The following is a 24385-nucleotide window of genomic DNA, read 5'->3' as shown; positions in this document are numbered from 1 at the left end:
TTACAGTTTTTCTAGTGGTTAATTGGTGGTTAAATCTAGTGGTTAATTCATGGGGGGGCTGGGAATGTGGCTTAGTGGTAGAATGCTTGCCTAGCATGTATGAACTCCTGGGCTCAATTCTTCAGTACCACAGAAAAAGCCAGAAAGGGCTCAGCAGTGTCACTGACTTTCTTTCCTAGGCTAGCTTTGAACCTCGATCCTCAGATCTCAGCCTTCTAAGTAGCTAGGATTATAGGCGTGAACCACCACACCCTACCTTATCCTTTTTTTTTTCTTTTGAGATAGAGTTTTGGTCGGTAGTTTGAAGCTGGAATGACAGATATGTACCTGGCTTCATTATCATCCTAATTTTTAAATTTTCCTTCATAACCAGATGTCTACTTTTGCCAGTTCAACTTTCTCACTTTGTATTCATGCTTCAAAGCATACTAATCTGGCTTTTTATCTGTCCATGGAGATTGCTTTTATGGTTCATCCATAACTTCTGTGTTGCTCTTATCTTTCTCAGTATCTGGAGTATGTAACAGCTGCTGTGTGTGTGTATGTATGTGTGTGTGCATATTTGCGTGTGCGCACTGGTGTATATATGTGGGTGCAAATGTGGGTGCACGCATACCTGTACTGGGGCTTGAATTTAGGGCCTAGGCCCTGTCCTTGAGCTTTTTTGCTCAAGGTAGAGCTCTACCACTTGAACCACAGGTCTACTTCTGGCTTTTGGAGGTTAATTGGAAGTAAATCTCATGGACTTTTTTTTCCCTCTGCACTGACTTTACTGACTTTGAACTTCGATCCTCCGCCTCTTGATCTCAGCCTCTTGAGTAGCTTGGAGTACAGGGCTTGAACTACCAGAACCTAGCTTCCTTTCTTAAAATTCTTTCTTGTCTTCACTAACACTTCACTCTTAGATTTTTTTCATTTATCTGACTGATCCTTTTCAGTTTGAGACAATGTCTTGCTATGTAGCCTGTGCTATTTTTAAACTTGCAATTCTCCTGTGTCAGCCTCCTGAGTCCTTCACTCTCCTTTATTAGACACTTTTTCCTCTCTATCCAATGTCAAAATGTTAGATTTTTCTCAGTGTTTGTTGCTGAATCCTCAGTGTACTTAGATAAAAGTCCTGATGGACTTTTACCATTTCAAAGCTGGCAACTTCCAGGTTTAAATATCTGGTCCAATTTTTTTATGTGCTCCAGAATTATAATGTCAGAATGCCTGCTTAATTATCTACATTTAGATATCTCCTAGGCACCCCAGAGCTGACATAACCAAAATAAAATTAATGGTTTCTCATCATTCCAAACCTAGTGTTCCCATCTCACAGGTAGTCTTCACATCCACATGACTACCAAAGCCAAGCCTCCTAAGAATCGTCTCTGATTATTTTCTCTTACTGCTCTTTGCCATCCTTTCATTAAGTCCTGTAACTTTTAGCTCCAAAATATAGTTCAAACCTGTCTTCTTTTCTTCACTGCAACCAGCCTATCCAAAGCCACCATCATCCTTTTCTTGGGTTACCACAGTATTTTCCCTATGATGCTACTCAAATTCTCATCCCATCCATTTTCCATCTACCAGGATCCTGTCAAGTTAGCTTGTTATCATTTCTCCACTTAAAACTCCAGAGGTGTGGCTAGGCTCTAATGGTTCATGCCTGTAATCCTAGCTACTCAAGAGGCTAAGATCTGAGAGTTGAAGTTGGAAGCCAGCCCAGGCAAGAAAGTCTGCCAGTTTTATCTAATTAACCAACAAAAAAAAAGCAAGAATTGGAGCTTGTCTCAAGTACTAGAGCAGTAGCCTTGAGCACAAAAATTCTAGAGACAGAGCCCAGGCACACAGAAAAAAAAAATTAATAATAACTCCAGTGGCTTTCCATGGCCTTCATGCCCTGCTTGAGCAAGCCCCTCCTCTCATTTTGCTACCTTCACCATGACCTAGTCACATTGGCCTTAGGATACCACCTTAGGATACAGCCAAGTTCTTGACTACTACCAAATCCTTTGCTCTTGGCTCCGTATGCTGCATTCTATACATCCTTGATGTCTTGGCACAATTAAATTTATCTCAAAGGCAAGGATATATATTTCTTCCTTGAACTTAAGCATGGTCTGTTTTGTTTGTAGTTTGTAACCTAGACCAGGATACAAGTTATAGGGCAAGGACCTTGTTGCTCACATTCTGTCAGGTGCTAGGCACTTGCTGAGTATTTTTTTAATTGACAAGTAAATCAGTTCTTTGTTTAAAACCATTTAGTAGCTCCCTAGTACCTCTAGGATACAATGAAAAATCCTTTGGAATTTTTTCCACCTCTGGAAGAAATCTTTTCTGTTTGCTCATTCCTTACTCTTAAGGTCAAAGCCAAGTTAGCTTTCCATATTATGGGATCCCATATAGTATCCTCATCTGTTTTGGGGTTTTGTTGTTTAGACCAGGGTGACATCCAAGTTGCCTTGGCCTCCACTTGCCTTCAGCCTCCCCTCATAGGTATATAGGTATATGCCATCATGCCTGAGCTGTTTTTTTGTTGTTGTTTTTTTTAAATTTTATTTTTGGTAGTATGGGATTTGAATTGAGAGCTTTGCCTTTGCTAGACAGACTCTACCACATGAATTATGTCTTTGGTCATCTTTTGGTTTAGTTATTTTATAAAAATTTTCCACATTTTTGCCCTGGGTCCGCATTGGATGGTGATCTTCCTACCTATGCCTCCTGGTAGCTAAGATTACAGGCATCTATCACCACACCTGGCCTATTTTAACATGAAGTTAAAGTTAAAGGTTTAAGAAAATTTAAGTTGACTGAAATGTTACTTACTAAAGTTTACTAAACTCCCAGGTTTTTTATTCTCAAAGAGTACTCACCGGTTACTACTTATCAAATAGACCTATGCCCTTGATTACAAAATACAGAATGAGAAATGTGATTTAAACTCCACTGCAGACTACTAAGGCCATTCCCCAGACTCTTAAACCAAGATTTCGTTCGTGTTGTCTTTTTCCAGGCTACATTCTTAACTCTTTTTTTTTTTTTTTGGCAAGTCCTGGGCCTTGACTCAGGGCCTGAGCACTGTCCCTGGCTTCTTTTTGTTCAAGGCTAGCACTCTGCCACTTGAGCCACAGCGCCACTTCTGGCCATTTTCTGTATATGTGGTGCTAGGGAATTGAACTCAGGGCAAGCACTCTTGCCACTAGGCCATATCCCCAGCCCTACATTCTTAACTCATCTTTTCTGAAGTGTTCCCCAAGCTGTCTTTATATTACCCTCATCTTCCTGGCATATACCTTAATATGGCCTTAATTATAGGATTTTGTTTTAATTTTGCCTTTATTTGTTGGGGATTTCTTCCCTAGTAGGCACTACTGAACTACACCCTCAGCCTCAATCATGTTTTGTCATAACTTTATTTACAAGTTTTTTTTTTTTTGGCCAGTCCTGGGCCTTGGACTCAGGGCCTGAGCACTGTCCCTGGCTTCTTCCCGCTCAAGGCTAGCACTCTGCCACTTGAGCCACAGCGCCGCTTCTGGCCGTTTTCTGTATATGTGGTGCTGGGGAATCGAACCTAGGGCCTCGTGTATCCGAGGCAGGCACTCTTGCCACTAGGCTATATCCCCAGCCCTATTTACAAGTTTTTTAAGTTTGTATTTATTTCTTTGATTTTTGAGAAAGATAGTAAACTTCACCAAAGTAGGAAGTTTATTTACTCATTTTTACATAATCCAAGTCCTAGCACAGAGGTTGGCTCTAAAAAAGAAAAAAAAAGTGGGTATTAATTGAAGCTGCATTGTAGAAGGAATTAGCAGACTAGGTCTCTTTAAGTCTGGTCTCCCCTTAATTGCCTCTTAGAACTTCTTGTTCAATAGGAGGAACTGCAGAGGCTCTCCCTTGTGGCAATCTGATCCTAGCTCCATTCCTGTTCCAGAGACTGTCATGGTAACCACCAGCCTCTTTGAGCTACATCTTACACAGATGCAGCTGTGATTCTGCCTGGAGAAACTCTTTTCTCTAACAATCCACTAGAAAGATTATGCCAGTTGCAAATTTAATTTTCAGTTTGAATGTGGGGGAATTTTGGAAGACTATAAGCATTAAATGCAAAATCCAAGCTATATCAGGCTTGTCCCAGGTAAGGAATATTAATAATAACCATATGCAAACAGGTAATTCTTGTCTTTGTTCTGGAGTAGTTGCTGCTTGGCATCTTAGTGCTGCTGCAGCACTCTGCACATCTAGGTCCTGGCAAGTGCAGGTCAGGATTGTTTCTGACTCACCTGGAAATCTTGGCATTAAGCTTGATTAGAAGCCTTCCCCAACTATAGCATAGGGCATGCTTTATTACTAACCTAGGCTAGGTGGGAAGAGAACACAGCTGTCTCTCCAAGCTGAATGCAACACAGGACACTGATTACCCCAGGGCTGAGGAAGGCCATAGTTTTCATCAATTTGGCAATTTATGTCTGTTAAGTAGACTGAGGGCATATGGCTTGCAATTAACAGGAGCCGGTGTCTGATTTGAAGATGTTAGGGCCTTAAAAACTGAATTCACAACAGTGATAGCTTAAAACAAAGTATGATCCAGGCCCCAGTGGCTCACACATGTAATTCTAGATATTAAGAAGGCTGAGATCTGAGGATCTCAGTTCAAAGCCAGCCCAGACAGAAAGTGTATGGCACTCTTAACACAGTTAACCACCAAAAGGCCAGAAGTGGAAATCATTTTTTTTTAAGTACACATAAGACCTGTGAGGAATGAGAAATAGAAAAGATGGAGAAATTAAAATTTGATTTTATTTGTTGCCTGGCTGGTTAGCATAAGGATCAAAGCAAGACCTTGTGCAGATGTTCTGCCACTGAGCTATACCCTTAGCTCTAGCTAAGATCCATCTGGACCTTACTCAAGTGGAAATGATTTGAGTGGACAGAACTGGAGCAGATAGCCAAAAGGCAGTTTCTGGGAAGATATAAGAGTCCTCTCTAAAATCACATGTCTCATTTTTCCATTATCCCCTCCCCTTCCCTAGTCTTTTTTCAGGTAGGCTGTAAGGAGCTACAACAATGTCTGATTTTGTGGAAAGTGAAGCTGAGGAATCTGAGGAAGAATACAATGATGAAGGAGAAGTGGTACCCAGAGTCACCAAGAAGTTTGTGGAAGAGGAAGATGATGGTGAGGAGGCCCCGCCTCAAGCTTCTCCCCACTATTGCTAAGCTTTGGATAGTTGGATTCTTGCTGATGAAAGGCTCAGGCTGAGCACAGAAGTTCTCACACATGAGGTACCAGCTTGAGAACATTCAGTCATTCTTAGAAAATGCTTAGAGCATCTGTCTGCTTTGTGCCAAGCACTGTACCTAGAACTAGGAAGACAAAACAAAGACCCAGCTAATGTTTTTGTTAGTGGGAATTTAAATTCAGTGGGTGGGAACAAACAATAAGCCATTAAATAAATCTGTATATAATGCTTCCTGATTTTAGCTGTGTTTATGCACCCAGTTACCTGTATCCCTAGCCAATCCCAGCCGTTGGGATTAAGGAAGGAATGTAGCTGCTGAATTTGTAAGTTGAGGGAAATAAGATTATTGGTATCTATAAAGCTTCCAGTGAGGAGGCAAAATTATTAGGAAGATTATCTTTCCTAAAGACAGATGGTAAACATGGAAAAGGAAATATCTTTTGCAGTTGCTGGTGCTTCAAGTTGATAGCCATATTTTATACCTTTACATAAAACAGAAGAGTTAACGTGGTACTTGTTTGATAGATGGGTAGATGGATAGATAGATAATTGCAGTTAAGCAGGTGGCCCTGCTATATTCCCTGCCTAATGCCTGATCTCTGTGCCTCAAACATGTATGATTCCAGATGAGGAGGAAGAGGAAGAGAACTTAGATGATCAAGATGAGCAAGGCAATCTGAAAGGATTTATCAATGATGACGATGATGAAGATGAAGGGGAGGAGGAGGGCAGTGATTCTGGTGATTCAGAAGATGATGTTGGCCACAAGAAGAGAAAACGCAGTGAGTAGTAGTCTATCCTCAGGGCTGATGAGAGGGGGATAGAAGTTGCAGTGGGGAAGGGACCTCCTAGTTGCTATGGGTAACACTTTGTTTTTTTTTTTAGCTTCTTTTGATGATCGCCTGGAGGATGATGATTTTGACCTCATTGAGGAGAATTTGGGTGTCAAACTCAAACGAGGAGTGAGTGTTGTTTTGTTTTAATCCTTGTCCCTGGGGATAAAGAAAAACCTCCTTGAAACTGTCTTCTTGGGAGAAGAGGCACACCACCACAGTTTGGGGTGGGGAACCTAAAGAAAGAGAAAGACATTCAGCATTACAGTACTGTGAAGCCTGGATTTGTATCCTGTATCCGGGTACTTATTGGGTAAGGGCTTATCTGTTTCCAAGGTGGTCCTTGGGTCTGAAAGAGCATCTTTCAGCATGTTCTTTTTCCTATCTCCCTTAGCAAGTGTAATTGTGGTAGGAAGCTGGAAATGAGATTGGAAGAGTAGGTATCCTTAGGGCAGGCTCCTCAGATCCTGACAAGGCAAGCTTTCTCACCACCAGCAAAAGTACCGACGAGTCAAAAAAATGTCAGATGATGAAGATGATGATGAAGAGGAGTATGGCAAGGAGGAACACGAAAAAGAGGCTATTGCAGAGGAAATCTTCCAGGATGGGGAAGGGGAAGAAGGACAGGAGGCTGTGGAGGCCCCCATGGCTCCTCCGGAGGAAGAGGAAGAAGATGATGAAGAGTCAGGTGTGTGGCACTGGGCAGGAAAGCCAGTGTTTAGATGATTTGGGGGATTTTCTGGTGTCTTTGTAGGAACAGTATGAAAACCATGCTACAGCCCCTAGCATTTGACACAAGGGAAATTTCCTTTTAGAAACCACCCTGCCCTTTTTACTAGCAGGAACTAAAGCTGTTTAACCCAGGCTCAGTCCCTAACTGAGCACTCACCTGTCCCTTCTTGCCTAGATATTGACGACTTCATTGTGGATGATGATGGGCAGCCTCTGAAAAAACCTAAGTGGCGGAAAAAACTTCCTGGATACACAGATGCGTGAGTAGGGTCTGATAAATGTGATAAAGGCATTGTTGGGATCACTTAGGAGGACAGAAGCCTTTGCCCAAAATGAAACATTCCCAAGCTCTTGGCCATTTTGCTTCTGTGCTTTAAAATCACTAGCAGTCATTTCCACCCACTCCTGTAAGCCCTCAGAGCTCTCTGCATGCTGGGGCCCCTAAGAAATTAGGGTGGAGTCCCACATAAGGCTTCAGCTTCCCTTCTCCACCTTATTCATTTCTGTATTGGCCTTCTAAATGTAACTTTGTGCCTGGATCAAAGTTTAGAAATTTGAAAGCTTTTGCTATAAGAAAGTGCTATAATGTCTTAGCAGAAAGTAGATCTATCTGCTCTATTGCTGTTCAATTCCTATCATTAGTAGTAATCACGATAAATAGCAGTTTGCCCAGAAATATCCTCCCATCTTCACTCTTACTCCACAGTGAATATGGTTCTCCGATCTTCATCTTCTTAGTCACATGGGGCATATTTTATATTCTCCCCTCATGTGATCCTAAGCTAGCTGCCTCTTGCTCTCACAGAGCCCTGCAAGAAGCCCAGGAGATCTTTGGTGTGGACTTTGACTATGATGAATTTGAGAAATACAATGAGTATGATGAAGAACTGGAGGAAGAGTATGAATATGAGGATGATGAGGCTGAGGGTGAAATCCGAGTGCGCCCAAAGAAAACCACCAAGAAGCGTGTAAGCCGCAGGAGCATCTTTGAGATGTATGAGCCTAGTGAGCTGGAAAGCAGCCATCTCACAGATCAGGACAATGAGATCCGAGCCACTGACCTTCCTGAGAGGTTCCAGGTAAGAAACTTCAACCTTCTGCCTTCTGGGGAATCTGCCATCACTTTGTAGACAAGAAACAGTCTTAGAGCCATTTGACACAGTATCTAGCATCACTGAACTCTATCTGCTCCATCTCCAGGTCTTAGAGGAAGGGAGATGGAGTATAACCCTGCTTGTAGTTCTTGAAAGTATATTCTTCTTTAGCTTATAACAATATACAAAGAGGAATTTCATTGTGACATTTTCACTCATGTATACAGTGCTTTCCCCCTCATCACTCCCTTGCCTGCCTGCCTCCTGGCTTTCTAATATATTTCAAGAGGTTTCACTGTTTGAATCTCATACTTGGCAACAATTTATTTCTGCCCAAACCCCTCTGTTAGCCCAAAACCCCTCTCAATAGTTGGGTATAAGTTAGCTTTTTTCTAAGTGAGATATACGATCCAGCCAGTCTCATCTTGTTTTCCACTGCAGCTCCGTTCCATCCCAGTCAAGGGGGCTGAAGATGATGAACTGGAAGAAGAAGCTGACTGGATCTACAGAAATGCCTTTGCCACACCAACCATTTCTTTACAGGTACCCAAAAGAGATCTTAAAGTTTTTGTGTGTTTGTTTATTTCTGGTGGTGTTGGGATTTGTTTTGTTTCTTTGACAGTACTGGAACTCAGTGCCTCACAGTTGTTAAGTTGGCATTCTGTCACTTGAGCCATACCTCCAGCTCTGTTTTTATGCTGGTTATTTTGGAGATATCGAGCCTAATGAACTTTTTTGCCTAGGCTGGGTTTGAACTGCCATTTTTCAGAACTCAGGCTTTTGAGTAGATAGGATTACAGACATGAGCCACCAGCACTTAGCTGGTACTGGGATATAAGCTCAGGGCTTCACTGCTCTACAGGTACTCTATCTACAGCTCTTTTTTTTGTTGTTGTTGTTCTGGTTATTTTGAGATAAGGTCTTGATTTCTGCCTGGGCTGACCTGGACTGCAATTATCCTTTTTATACTAACCATCTTAGCTGAGATAATAGGCATGTACCAACAGGCCTGGCTTTTTCTGTAAAGGTGGGATCTAGTGAACTTTTTTTAGTCTTGACTGGCCTGGAACTGAAATCCTTCTGATTTCCACCTTCTTAATAGATAGGATTACAGGCAACGGCCACTGGTGCCTGACTGCAGTCCTTAGCTTTTGACATGAACCCAAGGCCATTTGGTTAAAATGGGAAATCACTCCTCTCCTCCATCCCATGTATCTACATGCATATATGTGAGACAGACTTTTCAGACAGTATTCTATGTTCTGTAAATAATACAGTATTGTGTATTACTTTGATTTTTGTAGTAAGACAAAGCAAAAGCAAATAACAGTGTCTTACTGGGTTGTGTTGTTTGTTTTTCCTACTGTAGGAAAGCTGTGATTACCTAGACCGGGGACAACCAAGCAGCAGTTTCAGTCGCAAAGGGCCTAGCACCATTCAGAAGATCAAGGAGGCCTTAGGCTTCATGCGAAATCAGCATTTTGAGGTAGCACTTCAAGCTCTGGTACTCTGTGGTTAGAATTTCAATTAAAGGATAAAAGAAAGGGAGCTACCTAAGTCAGGTCAAACCCATTCCCCATTCTTAGAAGTTCTTTAACTCAAGAAGTATTAGGACCAACTGAGACTAGTGATTAAGGAGAACAGACTACTTGGCCACAATGTTGTCTTCCCCTGTTGAAGAGAACATTGCCGTGGATGGCCTGTGGGGAACTTTTGCTTGCAACTGTTGAATTTCCTGTAGCTATCCTTGCAGACCTTTCTTCTATGTGACTTCAGTCTCCTTGCCACCCTAGGTGCCTTTTATTGCCTTCTACAGAAAGGAGTATGTGGAGCCTGAGTTACACATCAATGACCTATGGAGGGTATGGCAGTGGGATGAAAAGGTAATATAGACACAATGCTCCCATGTGCAGACTAATGGGTACTACTACTACTATAAGGGTTCTATAAAACCACCTCCACCCAGGCCTACCAAGCTCCCCACACCAGGTCTGGCAAGGGAACAAAGTACCCAGCCTTGCAACTCCAGGCTAAACACCACTCTTTACTCTCATCCTAGTGGACTCAGCTGAGGATCCGCAAAGAGAACCTAACACGGCTATTTGAGAAGATGCAGGCTTATCAGTATGAGCAAATATCTGCTGATCCTGACAAACCTTTGGCTGATGGCATCCGGGCCCTGGACACCACAGATATGGAGAGGTAGGGCTTGCAGGGCTTATTACATTACAGGGAGCCTTCAGACCAAGGCAGGTGTCCCAGGAGAAGTATCACCTTGTAGGATTCACAGCACAGGGTCCATCCCTAAGAAATCCAACTGGTCTGCACCTGAGAAGTGGTCTTTCTGACACAGATTCATTTTAGTTCTTCATATTAGCTGTTGATAAAAAGCTACAACACCACTTCCAGCTTGTTTGTGGTTAATTGGAGATAAGAGTCTCACAGATGGTCCATGCCCAGGCTGGCTTCAAACCACAATCCTCAAATCTCAGCCTCTGGAGTAGCTAGGATTACAGGCGTGAGCCACTGATACCCAAACTGTTGTATCTGTATTGATTGCAGAATGCTGGTGCATATGCTAGTTGGCATCTTGCAAACTCTAGGTAGCAAAACTGTGGCATACCCCATCCAAAGTGATGACTGGAATCGTATCCCTTCCCTTCAGGCTCAAAGATGTACAGTCAATGGATGAGCTGAAAGATGTCTACAACCATTTCCTGCTGTACTATGGTCGGGACATCCCCAAGATGCAAAATGCTGCAAAGGCTAGCCGCAAGAAGCTGAAGCGTGTAAGGGAGGAGGGAGATGAAGAAGGTGAGTGCTGAGAAAGGACACCCACGAGACTTGATATCCAGAGTATTTCCAAAGGTGCCTTTGGCTGAGTACGCTTTGGGGCTTCTTGGACTATCACTCCAATCCTCATGTGAAATTAGAAACTAAAACCTAACTTCGCGCTAATTTTCTTTACAGGTGAAGGTGAGGAAGCAGAAGATGAGGAACAGAGAGGGCCAGAACTTAAGCAGGCCTCCCGTCGAGACATGTATACCATCTGCCAGAGTGCGGGGCTAGGTAAGTAACAGCCAGCTTCTTGGGACTTGGGCATTCTAGCTTTATACAAAGGTGGGAGAGTTGGGGGTGGATACCTAGGAGAAGGTGGGAAGAAGAGGAAAGGATATCTGAATCAATGACCCTTCCAGTGCTTACCTAATCTACTTTATGACTTCCTAGAAACAGTCTCAAGCCCACAGCCACCCCTCTTTTACCATGGTTCAGCCCTAAGTTTCTGAAGTAATTAGAACCTCTCGGATGTTTCTACTCTGTTTTTTTCATTGTTTTCTGATGGCCTGATCCTGTTTTCATGTCCAATTGAAGTCCAAACCTGCTACACTAGACTAACAATCCATCTTCTGCCTTATTTTTCATTCTGAATTTTGCTTTAGATGGCTTGGCCAAAAAGTTTGGGCTTACTCCTGAGCAGTTTGGAGAGAACCTCCGGGACAGCTATCAGCGGCATGAGACAGAGCAGTTCCCGGCAGAGCCCTTAGAGCTGGCCAAGGACTATGTTTGCAGGTAGGCATGCAGCAGGTGTCTGGCAGAAGAAAGGGCCTGAGGTCCAAGACACACCATCATCCTACAACTCTACTGTTTTCCTCACAGCCAGTTCCCCACTCCGGAAGCTGTGCTAGAAGGTGCCCGCTACATGGTAGCATTACAGATTGCTCGGGAACCCCTTGTTCGGCAGGTGCTGAGGCAGACCTTCCAGGAAAGAGCCAAGCTAAATATAACTCCTACCAAGAAAGGTAGAAAGGTGAGCTGGGTAAAGGGCTTTTGATGAAGGATGTGGCCCTGCTGTTGGATTGAACTGAGTCTTGTATCTTCCACTAATTGAGCTGTCTGCCTGATGCCCAGAGTTAGCCTTTTCCCCCAGAGCCAAGCCCGGCCTACCATAGGCTGATGATTCCCTCTTGATGTGTGCAGGATGTGGATGAGGCCCACTATGCCTATTCCTTTAAATACTTAAAGAATAAGCCTGTTAAAGAACTGAGAGATGACCAGTTCCTGAAGATAGGCCTGGCTGAAGATGAAGGACTACTCACCATTGACATCAGCATAGATATGAAAGGAGTGGAAGGGTAAGCAGAGCTACTAAGATTCTAAAAAAAATCTTTGGGGAAGGTTGATGGAGGGGAATGATATCGCAGGAATGTGAACCACCATTTCAGAGTTGAGCAAGCCACTGACCCTGGCTCTCCTAGTTTTCATGGAAATCTGGGTGTTACCTTTTCTCCATTCTTAACACCACAGCTTTGTTTCTCTTCTCAGCTATGGCAGTGACCAGACATACTTTGAAGAGATCAAACAATTTTACTACCGAGATGAGTTCAGTCACCAGGTACAAGAGTGGAACCGGCAACGCACCATGGCCATTGAGCGAGCTTTACAGCAGTTCCTTTATGTGCAAATGGCCAAAGAGCTCAAGAACAAGCTGCTGGCTGAGGCCAAGGAATATGTCATAAAAGTAAGGACAGATTCTCATTCATATCTCTATCTACGTTCATATTTCTCTTTAGGGATGTAACCCAAGGCCTAACAAGTGCCACAGAGGCACACCCCCTTCTTGAATTCATGCAAGCACTACTTACATTTCTATCTCTCATTTACTGTCCTGTTTTTAGGACAGTATGACCCAGGCCCTGGTGATTCATGCCTCTAATCTTAGTTACTCAGGAGGCTAAGGTCTGAGGATCATGGTTCAAAGCCAGTTCAAGCAGAAAAGACCATGATACTCTTACCTCTGGTTAACCAGCAAAATGGTCAGAGTGGAGGTATGGCTCATTACATTGGCCTTGAGCAAAAAGCCAAGGAAGAGCATGAGCCCCTGAGTTCCAAGCCCTAGTACTGGCAAAAAAATAAATAAGTATGCCTTTGGGTAATGGAAGCCTGCCAGATGACTAAGATCCTGTGCACGTAATAACACCTTCATACATTTAGTGACCAGTGATCAATTCTTCTCCATAGGCCTGTAGCCGAAAGCTCTACAACTGGTTGAGGGTAGCACCTTACCGACCAGATCAACAAGTAGAGGAAGATGATGACTTTATGGATGAGAACCAAGGGAAGGGCATTCGAGTCCTAGGCATTGCTTTCTCCTCTGCCAGGTAACGGCCCATACCTGTCTATCCAGTACCACGTCTCTTACCTTTCTTCCTTATTTCATCTTTCTCTTACTCTTAGCTTATACTGACTATTGCACTTCTTTTGTTTGTCTAACTGGCTGGCAGAGATCACCCTGTATTCTGTGCCCTGGTCAATGGTGAAGGAGAAGTGACAGACTTTCTCCGGCTGCCCCATTTTACCAAACGGCGAACTGCATGGAGAGAAGAAGAGCGAGAAAAGAAGGCAAGTCTCCGGAGTGAGGGTTAGCAAGTGTGCACCTGGAGTAGGTGGTGTAATTCATTGGGATAAACGTTAAGATGAAAGCAACCTGGGGTCAGTCTCTCATCTCTGAGCAGTAGATGGCACTGGAGTCGTGTGGTGAGAGTTGACTTTGGGCTTGCAGCCAGCTGCTGGTCCTTGTGTGCTTCTCGAGCTGCCGTGGCTTCCTCTGTTCTTAACGGCATCTGGGTCAGACTGTTCCAGGAGCTGAAAGCCACTAGGGTGTTAAGCAACCTTTTCCCTACTTCAGCCTTTCAGCACCTCTTTTTCTAAGGACAGGAATTTGAATTCTTCTAAGTATACTTCTGAATTTTTTTTTGTGTGCCAATATTGGAGCTTGAACTCCCACCTTTATGCTCTGGCTTTTCACTCAAGGCTGGTGCTCTTACCACTTCAGTTGTGCCTCTATTTCTGGCTTTTGCTGAGTCCTGGAGACAAGAGTCTCACAGAGGTCAGGCACTGGTGGCTCTCACCTGTAATCCTAGCTATTCAGGAGGCTGAGATATGAGGATCTCTGTTTAAAGCCAACTCAGGTAGTCTGTGAGATTGGAAGTGGTGCTGTGGCTCAAGTGGTAGAGTGCTAATCTTTAGCAGAGAGGCTCCGGGACAGAGCGCAGGCCCTGAGTTTAAGTCAAGACCAGAAAGTAAGTCTCACAGGTATGTTTGCCCAGACTGGCATCAAATCATGACTCTAGGTCTCTCTGTAGGCATTATAGGCATAAGCCACCGGTGCTTAGCTTTTTTACTTTTGTTGTAAGAGCCCCATTGTAAAAAAGTGCAAAAGCTTAATCTTTTTTAATATCTTAAAGTGGATATTAGACTGTCTATATAGTCCTCTAAGACCACGGTTTGTATAAATATGACAGAAGCATATTGAATTGAACACAGCCCAAAGCGAGCTAAAAGTATGATAATCTTAGGAAATACTACTCAGCCTTCTTGATTTGTATTGGTTAAACAGCATGCATTGATCACATGAACCTATTTAAAGAGATCCACATACTGTTTAGGTATCTGTCCCACTCTGCATGTAGTTAGGTTTAAGGCCTCAATACATAGTCCACCAGGACTTGGTAGATAATAGGATTTTTTTGGGGGGTGGGGTAAAGCTCAAAGCCTCCACATGCTACAGCTACCCACAGCCCCATAACCAGGAGAGTAAAACATAGGGAAGCCAGGAGCTGGTGGCTCACACCTGTAATCCTACCTGCTCAGGAAGCCAGGATCTGAGGATCATGGTTCAAAGCCAGTCCCCAGCCCAGGCAGAAAAGTCTGTGAGACTTTTATTTCCAATTAACCACCAGAAAACCGGAAGTGGCACTGTGGCTCAAGTGTTAGAGCACTAGCCTTGAGCTGAAGAGCTCAGGGACAGCGACAACACCCAGGCCCAGAGTAAACAAAATAAACAAGTAAAAGGAAAAGAAAACTGGGCCTCGGGCTAGGGATATGGCCTAGTGGCAAGAGTGCTTGCCTCGTATACATGAGGCCCTGGGTTCAATTCCCCAGCACCACATATACAGAAAATGGCCAGAAGTGTCGCTGTGGCTCAAGTGGCAGAGTGCTAGCCTTGAGCAAAAAGAAGCCAGGGACAGTGCTCAGGCCCTTAGTCCAAGCCCAGGACTGGCCAAAAAAAAAAAATGGGCCAGTAATGTGGCCTAGTGGCAGGAGTGCTTGCCACATATTCATGAATCATGCCCTGGGTTCCATTCCTCAGCATCACATATATAGAAAACAGCCAGAAGTGGCGCTGTGGCTCAAGTGGCAGAGTGCTAGCCTTGAGCAAAAAGAAGCTAGGGACAGTGCTCAGGACCTGAGTTCAAGCCTCAGGACTGGCAAAAAAAAAAAAAAAGAGAAAAAGAAAAAACTTAGTACTAGGAGGCTGGAAGATGGTGAGGGGAGACTAGGACTAGTGGCTAGTAATTCTTGATTTACAAGAGAACAGTTTCTTTTTTTTTTTGGCCAGTCCTGGGTCTTGAACTCAGGGCCTGAGCACTGTCCCTGGCTTCTTCTTGCTCAAGGCTAGCACTCTGCCACTTGAGCCACAGCGCCACTTCTGGCCATTTTCTGTATATGTGGTGCTGGGGAATTGAACCCAGGGCCTCATGTATACGAGGCAAGCACTCTTGCCACTAGGCCATATCCCTAGCCCGAGGCCCAGTTTTTTTTTCCTTTTACTTGTTTATTTTGTTTACTCTGGGCCTGGGTGCTGTCGCTGTCCTGTATATGTGGTGCTGGGGAATTGAACCCAGGGCCTCATGTATACGAGGCAAGCACTCTTGCCGCTAGGCTATATCCCCAGCCCCGAGAACAGTTTCTTAGCTGACTAATCTTTAGATCTGGCCAAGAGTAGTACAAGGTGAATTCTAGTTAGTGGAATGATTAAGCAGAAGTAAGTTAGTCAACTATCTCTCTAGGAACAGTTATAAATATTCTCTTGATGGTACCGTGGACCAGATAATCTCACGCCCTTCTAGCTTTTGCTCATCTCCAGTCTTGTAAGATTTCATGCTACTTATAGAGAACTACTTGAAATTTTCCCCCACACAGACTCATTCAACTCTGATTTTCTTTCAATCCAGGCTCAAGATATTGAAACTCTAAAGAAATTTCTTCTGAATAAGAAGCCTCATGTGGTGACAGTTGCAGGAGAGAACAGGTAGAAGCACAGGCATCTGGCTTAAACCTTTGACTCAAAAGTTACTTATCTCTTGTTGAGTCTAGGGCTTGTACGTAGAGTTTTGATAACCTTAGGGGAGCTTCCTTATCATTAAGTTCTTTCATCCCTATTCTACCTCAGCCATGTGACTATCCATCCATACCTGAGAAACTGCATCAAAGAGCAATACTCCTTATTCCTTTAGGGATGCCCAGATGTTGATTGAGGATGTGAAGCGCATTGTGCATGAGCTGGACCAAGGCCAACAACTGTCTTCTATTGGCGTGGAGCTGGTCGATAATGAATTGGCCATTCTTTATATGAACAGCAAGAAGTCAGAGGTAATGCTGAAAACCCACCTTAGAGTCTACTCTGGTCAATGCTGGAAGTCCCAGAAAGACTTAATAGGAAAATAAAGTTATTGGTCCTGGGACTCCCATTTGTTCACTGATAATATAGTGGTTTCATGTTAATTTACAATTCAGATTAGGAACTCCAGGTATTAGAGCAGTTTTAGGAATATGGGTCCAAGGGGAGAAGAGAAAGGTTGTATCAAGGGAAAATGTTTTAGATTTCTTTTGACAGTGTCACTGAGGGGACCTTAAGGCCCCATGACCCTCATTTCACTCCAGGCAGAGTTCCGGGATTACCCACCAGTACTGAGACAGGCTGTCTCCCTGGCCCGGCGAATTCAAGACCCTCTGATAGAGTTTGCCCAGGTGTGCAGCTCTGATGAAGACATCCTATGTCTCAAGTTTCACCCCTTGCAGGTGAGTAGGATTTGACATGTGGGCTATGTGGGCGGACAGGCACAGTAACCTTATTCCTACCTACTATGTGTTGATAGGAGCATGTTGTCAAAGAGGAACTCCTCAACGCCTTATACTGTGAATTCATCAACCGGGTCAATGAGGTTGGAGTTGATGTCAACCGTGCCATTGCCCATCCTTACAGCCAGGCTTTGATCCAGTATGTGTGTGGCCTGGGGCCTCGGAAAGGAACTCACCTGCTGAAGGTAGGATGGTTTGAATCAGAAAATAAAAAGGCCAGGTGTTATGGTACACTTATATAAGCACAACATTCAAGAGGCTGGGATTGCTAGTTGGAGGAGGCCAGCTTGAGCTACATAGCTAGATTGTTGTCTCAGAAAAAAAAAAAAAAGTTGTGGGGCTGGGAAGGTGGCTTAGGGGTAGAGTGCTTGCCTAGCATGCATAAAGCCCTGGGTTCGATACTTGGCACCACATAAACAGAAAAAAGCCAGAAGTGGTGCTGTGGCTCAAGAGATAGCGTGCTAGCCTTGAGCAAAAGGAGCTCAGGGACAGTGCCCAGGCCCTGAGTTCAAGCTCCAGGACTGGGGGGGGGGGGGAGTTGTCATTTTATTAAATATAGGATAAACTTTTATCAGTATGATTTGATAGATTAGAAAGTCCAAGATCAGAGAGGTAAGCCAACTTGTCTGGAATCACTCAGCTAATGACTTTAAATCCAGGTGACCATAGCCATTCTTTTCTCTACCATGGTCCAGTAGCTTATGGAAAAGATGGCTGTAAGCCATAATCTAAAACAGGAGGGTAGCTCACACCCTGTAATCTTAGCTGAGATCTGATAATCACAATTTAAAACCAGCCCAAGCAGACTAGTATGTGAGACTCTTATTTTCAATTAACCACCAAAAAGCCAGAAATGGAGGTATAGCTCTGACTGTGAGCATAAAAGGCCAAATGGGAGCCATTATCAGTGTAACACATACTTTACCAGGTACACACATACATACACACAAGAAAATCAGAGAATATTAGACACAAATCTCAGAACTGTGAAGTGGGCTTTGGGTTTTTTTTTGGGGGGGGGGTTGGTTTTTGTTTTTGCCAGTCCTGGGGCTTGAACTCAGGGCCTGGGCACTGTCCCTGGCTTCATTTTGCACAAGGCTAGCACTCTGTCACTTGAGCCACTTCTGGCTATTTCTATATATGTGGTGCTGAGGAATCTAACCCAAGGCTTCATGTATGTGAGGCAAGCATTTTACCACTAGGCCATATTCCCAGCCCCTAGAGTGGGTTTTTTTTGTTGTTGTTGTTGGTGGTGGTGGTGGTGTCTGTATGTACTGGGACTTGAATTCAGGGTTATCCACTCTCAGGCTTTTTCACTCAGAGCTAGCCCTTTACCACTTGAGTCACACTTCCACTCATCATTTGGCTGGTTAAGTAGAGATAAGAGTCTTACACTTTGCTGCCCAATTAACCTCAAACCTCAATCTCAGATCTCAGCCTCCTAAGTAGCTAGGATTAGAGACAGATGAGCAACTCAGTACCACCTAGCTCACTGGAGTTTTTCCCAGTGGGAAGAAAAAGAATTTCAGTCAGTGATGGGTGCTTCAGATATTGGTATATTTTCTTAATGTAAGTCTTTTTCTATAGTGTATATTTGTATGCTTTTCTTAAGCAGTTCTTCAGTTGCACGTAGTCTGTAATGGCATAGTATGATTTATTAATGACATTATTTTAGTGAAATAATGTTGTGGTAATGCTCAGATAGTTGAGTAGTAACAGATTCTATAATGGAGGGTCGAGCAAAGGTCAGAAAGCAATCTAGGGAGACAAGGCCTGCTTAACTGCTTACCATGGCTCACTCCAGCCCTCTCCTCTAGATCCTGAAGCAAAACAACACTCGACTTGAGAGCCGAACCCAACTGGTCACCATGTGCCACATGGGTCCCAAAGTCTTCATGAATTGTGCTGGCTTCCTCAAGATTGACACAGCCTCCCTGGGGGACAGGTGATGCCCTCTGCCTAGATGGACCAGGAGAAGTCCTGTGGGCTTTGATTTGTAGTTTCAAGGGATTAGTGATATCAAAGAGCCCCAAGCCATTTAAAGTAGAACATTTTTTGGTTTGGATTAGTTTGATTCGGTTTGGGGTTTTTTGTTTTGTTTTGTTTTTTTGTTTTATGAGGATCAAACCTAGGGTCTTATACATGCTAGGCAAGTGCTCATCCTCTGAGCTACATATCTAACCCCTAAATTAGGAAACGCTTTAAATAAAGGTAAGGACTCTTTATTCAGTCAAGAGCCCCTGACCTATGGAAAAGATCGGTTCAATTATGTGAGGCTTTTTTCATCTGAGAGATATAAAAGAACTAATTTAGTTTATAAACTCAAGGCCTAAGGACAAAACACAAGATTTTGTTACTGTGGTTTGTTGCATCCAGATAAGGGTGGGAAGAATGTGGGCAGTGGAAAACAGTGTGGGTGTGAAGAGGTACAGAAGGGGGAGAGTGATTGTTATGTTTTAAGATGATGTTATTGAGAGAAAGTTCTATTCACTTGGACTTTGGACTTCACTATTGACCTCTTCCTCTCCAGAAGTTATCAACTCAGTCTTTGGAGGATCTTTTCCACGGGCACATAGCTCCTCAATTCAGTAATGGAAGTCAGTGGGGAAATAGGCTTCAAGTTCTAAAACTTCATTTTCCACTCAGCTTTGCTGTAACACTCCACGAATAACATAGGTCCATGTGAGTGCACGGGCAAGACTAGCCTGGGAAGGCTTTATGGGGGAAAACAGCTGTCAGCAAATTCTCAGGTCTTTTTTTTCCCCTTCCTGTTTTATCTTCTTGTAAGAGTCATATTAGTTCATTATATAAAATTCAACATAAAGAAATATTATGCAGAAAGTGGAAGTCCCCCATAATCCCACTCCCCAGAGATAACTACCATAACAATTTTTATGTATACTACAGTTTTTTCTAAATTTTAATTTTGCTATGCATTTACTAACTACCCATTTGCTACAAAAAATGGGATCATATGATTCATAGTGTTTTGCAGTGCATTTTCCACATATCAGTACATCATTGGTCATCTTCCCATGTCAGCACACAGATCTATCTACCTCATTCTTTTTAATGGCTGTACAGTATCCATCATATGGAGGTACTCTGGTTTATTTAACCAGTTCCCCATTGGTGAAATTTGGGTTGTTACTGGAGGCTTCTTGTTCTATATCCTGCCCCTTTTTTTCCTTTTCTTCAGCACTGATTCATACATTGAAGTCCTTGATGGTTCCCGTGTCCACCCTGAGACCTATGAATGGGCCAGGAAGATGGCAGTAGATGCTCTGGAATATGATGAATCTGCTGAGGATGCCAATCCTGCAGGAGCCCTTGAAGAAATCTTGGAAAACCCAGAGCGACTCAAGGACTTAGATCTTGATGCCTTTGCCGAAGAACTAGAGAGGCAGGTGGGTGACAGTGTAGAAGGCCTGGTAGAGGAGAACCAGTCCTAATTGGCATAGGTAAGAGAGTTTGTCTTGACCAGCAGATATGCAGAGAAACCCTGATACTATTGGATTACAGACTTGATCTTATCTCTTCCCTGTCCATATTTTGCTGGGTTTCTCAAGGGACCTTTTGTCTTCTTATTAAGGGGCCAGAAAAGCCTCAAATGTTTTGACTGCAATTGTGAGAGATGGGAAGTATGTCAATACTAGAGTTTCCTTCTAAGCTCTCTTTCCTCCTTTCCAACAGCAAAAGTTCATGTTTATGTTTTCTTTTTCTTTTTTTTTTTTTTTTTTTTTTTTTGCCAGTCCTGGGGCTTGGACTCAGGACCTGAGCACTGTCCCTGGCTTCTTCTTGCTCAAGGCTAGCACTCTGCCACTTAAGCCACAGCGCCACTTCTGGCCATTTTCTGTATATGTGGTGCTGGGGAATCGAACCCAGGGCCTCATGTATATGAGGCAGGCACTCTTGCCACTAGGCCATATCCCCAGCCCCATGTTTATGTTTTCATGAAGCATTTTCATCACAAAACATTCCCACATTGCTAACTCTCAAAAAACCTTTTGTGAAGCAAAAATAGTTATACTTACTTATAATCCTTGCTATTCAGCAGGAAGATCACAAGGGCAACCTGGGCAACACAGGTCATGCCTCATCTAAAAAAAAAAAAAAAAAAAAACCATGCCAGCTCTGGTGACTCAAACCTTTAATCCTAGCTACTTAGGAGGCTGAGATCTGAGAATCACCGTTCAAAGCCACCCTGGGCAGAAAAGTCCCCTTGAGACTCCAATTAACCACTCAAAAACTGGACGTGACGTTGTGGCTCAAGTGGTAGAGCGTTAGCCTTGAGCATAAAGAGGCTCAGGTACAGAGCCTAGCACCTCAGTTCAAGCCTCACAACCAATTAAAAAAAAACAAAAAAACTGTGCTCTGGTGGCTTGCACCAATAATCCTAGCTGCTCAGAATGCTGAGATCTGAAGATTGCAATTCAAAGCCAGCAGGGCAGGAAAATCTGTAGACTTTTGCCTCCAGTTAAACATCAAAAAAGCTAGAAAGGGAGCTGTAGTTCAAGTGATAGAGCACCAGCCTTGAGCAAAAGAAACTCAGAGACAATGCCCAGGCACTGAGTTGAAGTCCAAGAAAAAAGCAGCCAGAAAAGAAAAAGAATTGGTATAATCCTAACTACCAGGGAAAATTTTGTAAGACTCCATCTCAACCATTGCTGGGCATGGTGTACATACTAGCTTCAGCAAAAAGCAAATAAGACCTGGTAAAAAGTGAAACGTGCAATTAGAGGTATACTGCTTGGCAGTGGAGCATTGTGGAGAAACATGAGGCCATGAGTTCAGACCCAAGTAACACACACACACACACCTAAAAAAAAAGATACCAGGCTTACACCTATAATCTTAGCTACTCAAGAGGCTGAGATCTGAGTATCCAGATTTAAGACCAACTCTGGCAGAAAAATCTATGACGCTTATCTCAAGTTAACCAGCAAAAGGGCAGAAGTGAGGTATGGCTCAAGTGGTATTATCTGCATTGGTGAAAAGCTTTTGCTTTTGAGACAGCCAGGCCCCCTGAGTTCAAGCCCCCTACCAGCAGAGAAGTGAGGGGAGGGGAGAGAGGAGAGGGAAGAGAGACACCAAAAGTAAGAAAATGAGATCCTGTCTCAAATATAACCAAAAGAAGCCAGGAGCCAAGGCACTCATCTGTAACCCTAGCTACTCAGGAGGCTAAGATCTTTAGGATCTCTCTTCGAAGCCAGCCCAAGTAGAAAAGTCCATGAGACTTATCTCTAGTTAACTACCAAGAAGCCAGAAGTAGAGCTATGGGTCAATGATAAAATATTAGCCTTGAGCAAAAAAGTTTAAGGTTCACTGCCTAAACCCTAAGGTTAAGAGCTTGCCCACCCAGAACCAGCACAAAAATTAGAGAATTAACTGAAGTAAAGCCAGGGGAAAAAAGACTAGGTCAAACAGTAAAGCACCTACCTAACAAACTCAAATCCCTGAGTAGGATATGGTGAAGCAAGGTCCCATTTGAACGAGTAAACCAGGCTTGGTAACATAGGCACCTGGCACCCCACCTAAACAGGAAATGAGTAAGAGAATTTTTGGCTAGCCTTGGGCAAAAGTCACATACATGATCCTACCTGCCAAGTAAAGTAATAAAGGACTGGAGGCAGATTCCAATGGTAGAGTACTTGCCTAGTAAATACAGGCCCTAAGTTCAAATCAATACCAGAAAGAAAGGGGGAAAAAAAGGGGGGGAGAGGAGAAATTTTCCTTTAGTAATTTTTTTTTCTCTTTTTCAGTATTGAAATTTAAACTTAGAGCCTTAGGATTACTAAGTAGGTGCTTTATCACTTGAGTCATATTTCTAGCTACTGTAGATAAATATTGAAGGAAAGGAAGAGAAGCCCAGATGAGCCAGTTGGCCTACTTTTTCTTTTTTTTTTTTGCCAGTCCTGGAGCTTGAACTCAGGGCCTGAGCACTGTCCCTGGCTTCTTTTTGCACAAGGCTAGCACTTTGCCACTTGAGCCACAGTGCCATTTCTGGCCTTTTCTATATATGTGGTGCTGAGGAATTGAACCCAGGGCTTCATGTATACAAGGCAAGTACTCTTGCCACTAGTCATATTCCCAGCCCCTGGCCTATTTTTTCATTGAGATCTTCCATGAGGTTTCAGCAAAGAGCAGGTTAGGGAATAGTTTGAAGCCTTTTTCTTAATGGTCATCTTCCCCCAGGGCTATGGTGACAAACACATCACTCTTTATGACATCCGAGCAGAGCTGAGTTGTCGGTATAAGGACCTCCGGACAACCTACCGCTCTCCCAATACAGAAGAAATCTTCAATATGTTAACCAAAGAAACACCAGAGACTTTCTATATTGGTAAGTTGTTGGGGTTTTTTGCCAGTCCTGGGCTTTGAAATCAGGGCCTGAGCACTGTCCCTGGCTTTTTTTTTTTTTTTTTTTTTTTTTTTTTTTTTTTTTTTTTTTTTTTTGCTCAAGGCTAGCACTCTGCCACTTGAGCCACAGCGCCACTTCTGGCCGTTTTTTATTTATGTGGTGCTGAGGAATCGAACCCAGAGCTTCATGTATACAAGGCAAGCACTCTTGCCACTAGGCCATATTCCCAACCCTATATTGGTTAAGTTCTGAAGTCATGTTTTTAGTTAGAGGAGTATATGTTTGGGGAATAGGGAGCTTTTACTCTCAAACACATGATAATTCCAATAGAATGGGCAGGTTTGTATTGTAGGGGAAAAAAGTCTCATCTAAAAAAAAAGGCCATGTGCTGGTAGCTCACGCTTGTAATCTTATCTACTTAAGAGCCTAAGATTTGAATATTGCAGTTCAGTGCTAGCCCAGACAGGAAACTTTATGAGATTCTTTTATCTCCAGTTAACTACATAAACAACTGGAAATGGAGGTGTGGCTCAAGTGGTAGAGTGCTGACCTTGAGCAAAAGCAGCTCAGGGACAGTGCCCAGGCCCTGAGTTCAAGCCCCAGGACCACCATATACACAAGAAAATGTATTCCCTAATCTAGAAGTCAGAAATGAATTTAAGTTGTGCTTGTGGCCTACATTGGCTACATCATCATTGAGTGACTCTTCTGGGCCTCTCATGGTCCCCTATCATCCAATCAGGGAAAAGTCTCCTTACTCAAAGACAGGAAGGAAATCAGTGGAGATGCAGATTGAGAAATTTTGTCATTACCGGGTTGGTAAGAATAGGTCACCTCTCCATTCTCTGTTGTCTGTTCATCCTCTCCTTTCCTCTAGGAAAGCTCATCATCTGCAATGTCACTGGCATTGCTCACAGGCGCCCACAGGGTGAGAGCTATGACCAAGCCATCCGCAATGATGAGACAGGGCTGTGGCAATGCCCCTTCTGCCAACAAGACAACTTTCCTGAATTGAGTGAGGTAGGTGTGCAGTGTCATTACCTTTAGTGAGTCGCTTTGATTAGATGCTCTGGTAATCTAGAATCAAGTACACAGAGAAGGAAGGATAGGTTACATGCAGGCTTAACAAAGTCCTTCCCTATGCCACTGCGAATTTCCCTATACATTGCCTTTCATTCTGGTAGAGTCACCCTAACCCTTAACTTTCATCTCATTCTTTGT

General features: G+C 43.4%; 1 protein-coding gene across 1 annotated transcript in view; it reads left to right on the top strand.

Annotated features, from left to right (window-relative positions):
• Supt6h (SPT6 homolog, histone chaperone and transcription elongation factor) overlaps positions 1-24385 on the top strand; it is a 34559-nt gene that overhangs the window by 1582 nt on the left and 8592 nt on the right. Inside the window, exons 2-27 of the mRNA XM_048366090.1 lie at positions 5016-5158; positions 5849-6004; positions 6108-6184; positions 6551-6743; positions 6963-7047; positions 7593-7866; positions 8323-8424; positions 9251-9367; positions 9675-9764; positions 9941-10083; positions 10547-10695; positions 10852-10950; positions 11322-11451; positions 11539-11689; positions 11860-12014; positions 12205-12400; positions 12901-13040; positions 13164-13281; positions 15897-15973; positions 16179-16314; positions 16606-16743; positions 16821-16988; positions 18621-18748; positions 20003-20210; positions 22999-23146; positions 24042-24184. Of these exons, the coding sequence (XP_048222047.1) occupies positions 5050-5158; positions 5849-6004; positions 6108-6184; positions 6551-6743; positions 6963-7047; positions 7593-7866; positions 8323-8424; positions 9251-9367; positions 9675-9764; positions 9941-10083; positions 10547-10695; positions 10852-10950; positions 11322-11451; positions 11539-11689; positions 11860-12014; positions 12205-12400; positions 12901-13040; positions 13164-13281; positions 15897-15973; positions 16179-16314; positions 16606-16743; positions 16821-16988; positions 18621-18748; positions 20003-20210; positions 22999-23146; positions 24042-24184 (3630 nt within the window). The 5' untranslated portion in view covers positions 5016-5049. The remainder of the gene's footprint in view (positions 1-5015; positions 5159-5848; positions 6005-6107; positions 6185-6550; positions 6744-6962; positions 7048-7592; positions 7867-8322; positions 8425-9250; positions 9368-9674; positions 9765-9940; positions 10084-10546; positions 10696-10851; positions 10951-11321; positions 11452-11538; positions 11690-11859; positions 12015-12204; positions 12401-12900; positions 13041-13163; positions 13282-15896; positions 15974-16178; positions 16315-16605; positions 16744-16820; positions 16989-18620; positions 18749-20002; positions 20211-22998; positions 23147-24041; positions 24185-24385) is intronic.

The sequence above is a fragment of the Perognathus longimembris genome, chromosome 17 (genome assembly GCF_023159225.1).
Source record: "Perognathus longimembris pacificus isolate PPM17 chromosome 17, ASM2315922v1, whole genome shotgun sequence".
Lineage (NCBI taxonomy): Eukaryota > Metazoa > Chordata > Mammalia > Rodentia > Heteromyidae > Perognathus > Perognathus longimembris.
Note: the sequence above shows the minus strand (reverse complement) of the source record. Positions and strands in the feature narration are given on the sequence as shown.